The sequence below is a fragment of the Hippoglossus stenolepis genome, chromosome 8 (assembly GCF_022539355.2).
Source record: "Hippoglossus stenolepis isolate QCI-W04-F060 chromosome 8, HSTE1.2, whole genome shotgun sequence".
NCBI classification, from domain to species: Eukaryota; Metazoa; Chordata; class Actinopteri; order Pleuronectiformes; family Pleuronectidae; genus Hippoglossus; species Hippoglossus stenolepis.
In genome coordinates, this window is record NC_061490.1 from 853,841 (window position 1) to 863,145 (window position 9,305).

Sequence of the window (9,305 nt, forward strand, 5' to 3'; positions counted from 1 at the left end):
CAGAAAGCCAGGATTATTAAGATCTGTTGTGCTCTAAGAACAGTTGGGCTGCATGTGTCAGCTGGAGACAGTTTGAAAGTTGATAAATGGAGTATAGAAAAAGTATGAAAAGTCATATTAAAACTTTGAATCATCAAGAGCCATTTCAAATTATATAACATCCACAGGGCAAAACTAAATTAGTAATATATATATATATATATATATATGTATATATACATATATATCATTCTAACCAATGCAAATCACTGCTTCTCCTTGATGAGTGTGTCTGATGTTAGAAAGTAGTGATGATGATGATGATGATGATGATGATGATGATGATGATGATGATGATGATGATACTGGCAGTTGGTTAAGTCAGTGAAGTCAGTAGAGTCTTTGCAAAAATCAATTTTTAAAAGAACAGTTCACAGCAGTAGATTGTCCATTACAGAGATGGACACTTCAGTTCAAGTCTCCTCAGAATAGGAAAATCCGATAAAAACAGAGGCAGCTTTGAGATCACTGTTGCTGTGTAGCTCAATGATTTTGTGTTGTAGGTTGCAGGTATATTAGCTGGTTCCACATTTAACAGCTTAACAAATATGTTCAGTTTCAGAAACCTATCAGCAAATGTCAGAACTGACAAGCATATTGAGATGCAATAAAGACTTTTGTTCTATGCAAACAAATTTTTGTTAGTTTTTTCAGACACTTCCTAGTCAGATTCTGGTATTGTAAAAGCTGTTCGATTGGCATCTAACTACACTGAAGAGCGTCAACGTTATCCAAAAGCATCTGTTCTTGCAACTCATCCAAATTAGTTAAATTAGTTAAAAAACTCGAAACAGGCCTTTTGTATCACACTGGATTCTACTTCAGAATACTACTTCAACAAAACTAGAATTACTACTTATTACTTATGTGAGTTCAATGTGATGTTTGACCTTTGACCAGTGAAATCTTATGAGTTCATGTTTGAGTCCAAGTGACAACTGGTCAAAATTTGAAGAAATTCCCAAAAGACAGACATTCAAATTCAAATCTGTGAGTCTACGTGAAAATTTGTGCTAAATTTAAAATCATTCTCTCTCGTTGTTCCCCATTAATCACATTCAAAAGTCATCAGATCACTGTGACCTTTGACCTTGACCACTAAAATCAAATTAGTTAATTCTTGAGTCCAAGTGAATCTTTTTGCCAAATTCAAAGAAATTCCCTTAAGGCTCTAGATACCGCGTTCACGAGAATGGGACGGATGGACAGAAGGATAGACAACCCAAAAACATACATCGCTGGCTTGAAGGCATTAAAACACTTACTTACATTTCAAAGTAGGGAAAGCAATTAGCTGATTACCATTTAGCTTCTTCAGCTGCAAGGTCCTTGTATTGTGCATGCTGGCACACTGTCATAATGTGGCTAATGGCTTACTGTGACACAGAATAGATCCGCTGTTGTTGTTATTACAAACACCTATTATTTCCCTTATTCCATTGTTGAATACTGAAGCCAAAATGTCCCAGATTTGGGCTTTGCCATCTAGCACAGGTTACGTAGTTTAAAGCCTTAGTGCAGTAGTGATCTTGCTGGAGTGCCACAGTATTGAGGACAGCCGCTCAACCTATTTCATTTAAATCTCAGCTGCAAATTATGGTGTCTCACTCTGTTTTTATAGCCTGAAATAACTAGTTCAAACCACACTTATAAGGAACAATTGCACTTGAATATACATCAATGTGAAAAGCACTACATAACAAGACAAAAACTACCAATGTGAAAAATGTATTTGACATGTAATGTGACTTTTTAGCTCATGTCCTATCTGCTAACATGGAGAGGGTTGGGTATATTACCCAAGGTATAGTCAGCCAGCAGGGGGTGATTGTGATGTTTTGGCTACACTGTATGTATCTGGAAATAAATGTGTAGTGTGAGTCATTGTTCAGCCTATTAATTATTAAGAACAATTTTAAAATCTACCATGAGTCCAAAAGGCCTTGATAATAACTTGTTCAGAAATGTGTATTTGCATTACCTGTGGACTCTTAATCTGTGTTTATATCATATTTTTAACATAGCTTTTTCTTACCTACAAAAATCCTCACAGTGATAAAATGAAACCGATGTGAATCCAGTATGATTAAAAGGTTGGGGGACCTGAGCATGTTTCACCACAACTCCAACCACATCCCAGGAAAACCTCTGTTGGCCTACCACATCAGAATTTATTTGAAATACAATTAATGCAAGACTTTATCTACCATCCTTTAGTTTCTCTACTGAGCTACTCACATGTCCTTTGTCAAATAAAAAAACAGACTGGTTAAGTAAGTAGTCTGTTCTCCGTCTCCACACTGTGTAGCCACAACAAACAGAAAGGTTCACCTATCAGGCTTATCTAGTCGGCTAATGAGTCTCTAGTTACCAAGCTCCAGTCGCCAGTCTTCAGGGCTTTACAGCCTTTAGGGAAGTAGAGCCAAAAGGACCACAATCAGCAAAGTACATGCAAAGGAACCATGAGAAAGCAAACTCAAAGAGAGTGGGGCAAAGAGATAAAGCACACCCATTTGCTCTTTTTCTGACCAACCTTGAATGATTGAGTGAATGATGTGTTAAACTTCAAGTTGATGGGCATATCGACTGCATATACCAGGTCAAATACAGATGAGAATGGAATATAACTAAGTTACTCAGTAATAGTCACTGTTTAAATTCCTGTTCACACCCATTAGCCACACAAACAAAACACAACAAACTCTGTGTTTTTAGCAAGATAATTATTTGACCTGTAATCAATATATAATCACAACTTATCAATATTTTAACAAAAGAATAAAGAGAGGTTAGAGGAAGGTCCAGTCACATCAGTAGGCTAAATGGCACATTAGAAATCATGTTTGGGACTTTATGAAACATCTACATATTTCTATAAAACTGGTGAGATTGGGACTACTTGGCAAAGTAGTCTGCAGTTTGTGAGCTAACAGTTAATATGCTATGTAGGCGGTAGTTTTGGTGCTAGCCCTAATAACAGAGCTCAACAGCGTGGTTCCTGAAGTAAAAATCCCCTTTATTTTCTGAATAGAGATTATGATTGTCAGCCATTGTACTATAACAATCCAATGTAGAAATACCACAAGCTACGAGAACATATTGCAACACTAAATTAATAACAAGGTTAAATTCAAGAAGAAGCATGCTGGTGCTGGAAAGGGATCATTTGCAATAATTTAGGGGATGTGTCGTTCCTTCCCTCTTAAAATAATGTACACAGTCTTGTACCTTTGCCTTTTTTCCGTTTTCCAATTGCTTTTATTGTTTCAAATCAAATGATATATGTACACGATTCATCTCGTATTTGGTCGGTAAACCCACTCACTGGATTCTGCAGAGGAATGCCTGTTGTTCACTCATATAGCTCCTTCCGGAGGGATGGCAAGAGAAATGTTGAGAGCTTCTCTTGAGTTGATGGGATGTCTGAAATCAGCTCAAATGAGCTAGCTTCCCTCACAGGTTAACACTCTCAAATGACAAATCAAATCACAGTGATCAAATTGGAATAAATAGATCTGTCTGCAAAAATGTGCTAAAAAGCTGTTGTGATCTTTAAACTTCAAATACAGTAACTATCTGAAATGAATGTCCAACAAGGAAATGCCGGAAAAGCTCATCTGAGAAGAGTTTAATGTACCCACCTCATGAGAAAAATGGCATTTGAATCCCTAAGTTCAGTTTGATTTGTCAAAGTATTAGAAATTGTGAGTCATTGCTGAGGCAAAATGGACAGTGTTTTTCTCCCAGACCTCATCCATCATCTGCTTGTCATGGGCAAGAGTTCATGCACCATGTTGCTGGTGGAAAGGCTACCATCAAAGATTTATACCACTGACCTCTTTGAAGTTGTCCCACAACCAAACATTGCTGCACACATTATTTAGCACAACAGTCACTTCCCATGGCAACAGAAAACAGAGAGATATAGAGGACAGGGAGAGAAATGAGAGGGAAATACCCATTTACAGGCATTTAAGCCTTTCAGTGTTCATGACTGTGGTGGTTCCCATAAAGTTTGGGACATTAAACCTCCAAAGAGGCACTGAGGTGGGTGTCATCCCTGCTACATGCAAACCATTGTGGCCCCAAATGCATCTCGGATGGATCGGGTAAACTAAAGCTGAGAGTAGCGTCCATGTTGTCATGGCAACCTGCATGCACAGACAGACAGAAAGAAAGAAAGAAAGAAAGAAAGAAAGAAAGAAAGAAAGAAAGAAAGAAAGGAGAAGAGAGGCTTGGGTGTGAATGGAAGAGTGGCGCCCGGCAGTCTGCCCGGTGGGGCGACTCAGTACGCGGCTGTGAGGGAGGGAGCGGAGCGGCAACGCGGCCCGGAGAGTGGAGGAATGTATGAGGCATAATAACACACAGCAGGGGAAGGAATGGACAGGAGGCCTTGCCAAATTAGCCGGTGCCCTAATGCAACCCTGCTGCCAGGGCCCAGGAAGTGTAATGTTTTTATACGAAAACGTAACAATTTATTCAATCAGATATTATGGGAGTTATTGTTATTATTTATTCAATTTAAACACAGTGTAATAACAGACTATAGAATAAACGCATCCCCAAGTTTCACTTTTTGTTATTTTTTATGCATCGAGCAGTTGGATGATTTCGACTGTTCTCTGTGACATTTTGATTTTCATCTTCAAATGCTTCATTTTCCAAAGTGAGGTGAGACAGGTGTTTGTTTCCCCCTCTATAAGAAGATGGTTCGGCTCGGGATCATCAATACATGAGAGGCTGAGCGCATCAGTGACTCCGGCACTAAAGATGCAATCAGACACTAATCAACCCGTGAATTGTGCAAATAAACCATCACCTCTGACTGGGTCAATTAGAAAACCTCCAAGATCACCCCGTCTCCCTGTTTCTTGATCTCTCTCACTCTCGCTCTCTCTCTCTCTCTCTCTCGCACACACACACACACACACACACACACACACACACACACACACACACACACACACACACACACACACACACACACGCAGCCCACCGCAGAGAATGAGACACGCCTTTTTCTTGGCTCCGTTGTTGGGTCGGTGGGCAGCGGGCTGCCGGTGATGTGATTGACCAGCTCCTCTCCCTGATCTGTCAGCCGACTGACTTGGCGCCTCCCTCCCCTCTATAAATACAGGACATCAGTTCATTCCTTCCACAACGAGCGTGTTGAAGTCAGAGGAACTCTGAGGCTCGCGGGATGTTTTGACAGATTCGAAATCCGCCGTTTGATTTTTCTCGTATTCTCTCGGTAATTTGAGGCTATATTGTTGTGGCATCTGTCGTGTTTTCAGCGCCGTGGTATCATCCTGCCAGTCGTGTAATTGTACGGGTTTTTCTCTTGTCCCTTGCCGCTGTTTATTTAAGATGAAGGCTGTTACTCCAGTCCGCCCCCAGGACTCCTCCTCCACCGGCAGCCAGCTCTCCCTGCACTATCTGTCGAAGCAGAGCCTCAACATCGCCCGGTGCAGGATGGAGGAGGAGGATCTGTTCTGCCTGCAGTACGATATGAACGACTGCTACAGCCGACTGAAGCGCCTGGTGCCCACCATCCCGCAGGATAAGAAAGTCAGTAAAGTGGAAATCCTCCAGCATGTCATAGACTACATCCTGGACCTGCAGCTGGCCCTGGAGACGCACCCTTCCCTCCACAAACAGCAGCCACAGTGGACCGGGACCTGCCCCGCGCCACCCTCCAACCCCAGCCGTACACCGCTGACGGTGCTCAACACTGACCACCACCAGGTGAGCTTTAACCAGAGGAGACCACTCTGCTTTAGCCCGAAACTAGTCGGAACTTACCAGGGTTCACCTCCCTGTTTACCTCAGACAAAGCGCGTCATGCCCGTTATGTGTCGTTGTCCTTCCAGTGTGAAAGAACAAAAAAGAATCTGAATGCAATACGCGTCTTATCGCAGCCTTGGAAAACGATGCGTAAAAATACATTTGGCGTGCGTTATGCTAGATTGCGCACTTGATTGCGGGCTTTATGATTTGCATGATAATAGCAGTATTCAGAGGCCCTACCTTATCCCAGGATTGGTGAAGTACCCGCAGCCCACTCCACTGCGCACAATAAGAGCAATTTGTTATTCAATAGGCTATAAGAGAATTTATTATAGTTGGCAAATTTTCTGCCGCTCTCCTAGATAATTTCTTTTGTAGGGATTTTGGCCTTGTTTCTCTAACCAAAATATCTAAATTATTTGACATGTTTCTTCTTTTTTTTTCTTTTCTTTTTTTGTAGAGGACGTCAATAGTCAAAAAGCCGGATGACTCGATTTTATGCCGCTGAGACAAGAGCACTGCATTGGTAAGTAGTTGATTTTAAAATAATATTAGTCATGTTTCTGGATTTTTCTCCTTATCAAACACATGTGGCCAGTAGTGAAACCACAGGCCTCAGTGGTGGTCGTTGAAGCATCTCCATTTACTTGATTACTGTAGCCTATATATGTGGTGTAAATGGACAGTCTCTGGAGTGCTCTGAGGAGGCTAGTAGTAGTCAGAGGGAAAAAAAAATTGAGGAACATGAATTTGGCACCAACCTCAGAAGCAGCTGTGCTTTGCGCAATAACTGTCACTGGTGTAGCAATCTGAAGAAGAGAGGGTTAAAACCTCAGCTTGTCCTCTCTTTCATTGTTACACACACACACACACCCCTTCCTTGCTCTCTCATTCACTCTCGGCATCCCCTAGTTCTATTCAAGCTGCTGTTCTGGCTTTAATGTCAGATTTATTGCACTGAATCTAAACACACCTAATAAGACCTTAAATGTGTGTGTGTGTGTGTGTGTGTGTGTGTGTGTGTGTGTGTGTGTGTGTGTGTGTGTGTGTGTGTGTGTGTGAGCACTCACATTCTCTCAGAGAGTCTCGGCTGCCTCTCATCAGCCTTTCCCAATAGCCTGAGGAGCTGTGTGGCTATTGTTTGACCTGGTTTGTTTTGGGTTGTTGATCAAGCGTGGCCTCTGTTTTGTTGGTGGCGCCAGTCAGTCTGGAGTTGTGCAGCTCACCCCCCCTCTTACCTCACCCTCCGATTCCCCCTCCACAGGTGTGCAGGCTTCACAGAGCTGCTCCAAAGCCAGCAAAGCTTCGCCAGGGACTCACACCCAACTGGAGGCACAATCACAAGGGGATTTCAAAACCGCTGGGAGGAATTAAACCCAAATAAAGTCACCATTCACATAAGAATGTTTTTGTTCCATTTAACAAGGACTCACTGTGTAGAAACCTCCCTCTCCCCCCTCCTGTTTAAGTTGCTCTAACTTTACTTCTTCTGGCTTTAAATTTTTCTAAAAGAGTGAAAACATTGAATCCCCAGGCTCAGAAGTCGTCTGTCAACAGCTATAAAAACTGTTTGTGAATTGTGCTAAATGAAAAGCTAAAAATGACTCCAGTTTCAAGCTTTACTAAACTGCGAAAAATAATTGTATATGTTTTGTACATCTATTGTTTAAAATAGATGCTTTGTGTTGAACAGGGACTTCATCCCTGGAACCTTAAAATGTTTCATATTGTAAAGAAGAACAATTCTGATTCGAGACAATTAAGATTGTACATAAAGAGACTCAAATGTTCTATAAAAGTATGTGGAAGGAAGACTTATATGTTTAAAATAGATTATTGTAATTATAAGATATTTTTATTAAAACTTTTTTTGTTGTCATGTAAATATTGTGTTTCCAAGGTTTTGCTCTGCCAGTGATGTCCTCACATGACGGTATCAGTTAACTCTTTGCAGTGTTTTTGGAATAGTTGAATATGTAGCATGTCAGGCTCATTGCAGAGATATTGAATGTGCACTGAAGCAGCCCTCCTTGTGTATATATGTGGTGGAGTTCAACACAATTATAATTTGGCCTGCTCAGCTTTTTTTTCAGTTGTGTTGTACATTAACTATGGCAAGTGTGACCAGCTAGGAGTCAGTTTTCTATTTGATCTTCAAACAAAAAAAGAGAAGAAAAAGCCCCAATTTGATTCAAAAATTCAATCTGATTGCTGCAACACTTCTTAAAGTATAATACATAAAAATCACTCAAAACAATGTCTCTGTTATATTTGTGCTGTTGGAGTTACTCCTTGAAAAGTTAATGATTGACACCATGATATCATTAATGTTTTGGTTATGAACTGATGAAATATGTGAACAATGAAAGAATCTTTTTGGACAACAAACACTTGAATTAATGCCGGCATTGTCTTTAAGTCGGTACGAACTGATTTCCCTGTAGGAGAGTCAGCAGCCATTGTTAATGTAAAGGAGGAAAATAATTCCTTTATTTTTCATGACATTGAACACCGAATTTACCTCACCGCCCTCCTGCCAGTGTGAGAGGGCACTTGTACATTACTGTCAGCTGCACTGTTGGACTTGACCTTCACTGGCTTGTGAGGAGTTGTCAAAACAATTAAAGTTTCCAGGAAGAATTGTGTTGTCTCAAGTTTTGTCTCAAGGGGAATCTTGGTTTATTGCCTTCAATGCCAGCGCTGTCACATGAAACAATGAGGAGAAAGAGGGAGGAGCGGGTGTAACACTGCATAATGTATTCTGTAGCTTCACGAAAAATAAAGGATGCATAGACTATATTAGAGTCTACTGTCAGTCCTCAAATCTATTAAAACAGGAGTCAGGTAGAAAGTGTCTTATGTTGTAGGGTTTTATTAATGCAATCACACACATGACTACTGCTTCACACATAGTGAAGAGGTCAAATTCATGTGTAACTGAGTCAGGTGTCATTCATTTCATCCTCACATTCAGGGGAAATTATCTGTTCTTTATTAATATTAAAATGTTCAAGGCACCTTCCTTTTTTCCAATTTGACATATAATATGTTACAGCCAAAAACTAATTTTTATTAAGCAATTGTTGAAAAAATAAAAAAAACATATAACCTCAACGAACCAAAGGATATTGGGGATTCTCTTCCTTGAAGAGAATCAACAGTAGCTTTTTCATCTCATATGGACGTTATAGAAGAGTCAAACAAGTACAATGTAAGCCCCAATTACAATTATATTTCTGTGTAAAAACTGAATATAGTAGAATAAAGGCACATGCCAATAATTCAGATAGAAATAGGTATCTCAGATGTTATAAATATTTTGAAGAAAAAAGAGACAGATTATAGTTATAATATATATAGTTATATAATAACTGATTATAATTTTAATAATTTATGTTTTTCATTACTGAAATAATTATGAGATTTATCCTGGAGTACTATTCCTGACAGCTTTCAGAAAACACTGTCCTAAACAACAC

General features: G+C 40.1%; 1 protein-coding gene across 1 annotated transcript; it reads left to right on the forward strand.

The window, feature by feature from the left end:
* The first annotated feature begins 5,085 nt into the window (after window positions 1–5,085).
* On the forward strand, window positions 5,086–8,466 carry id4 (inhibitor of DNA binding 4). Its single transcript, XM_035162478.1, has 4 exons — window positions 5,086–5,290; window positions 5,407–5,784; window positions 6,287–6,352; window positions 7,091–8,466. The coding sequence occupies exons 2-3, from the start codon at window positions 5,407–5,409 to the stop codon at window positions 6,332–6,334; spliced, it is 426 nt and encodes a 141-aa protein (XP_035018369.1). The 5' UTR covers window positions 5,086–5,290; the 3' UTR covers window positions 6,335–6,352; window positions 7,091–8,466.
* The last annotated feature ends 839 nt before the right edge of the window (window positions 8,467–9,305 follow it).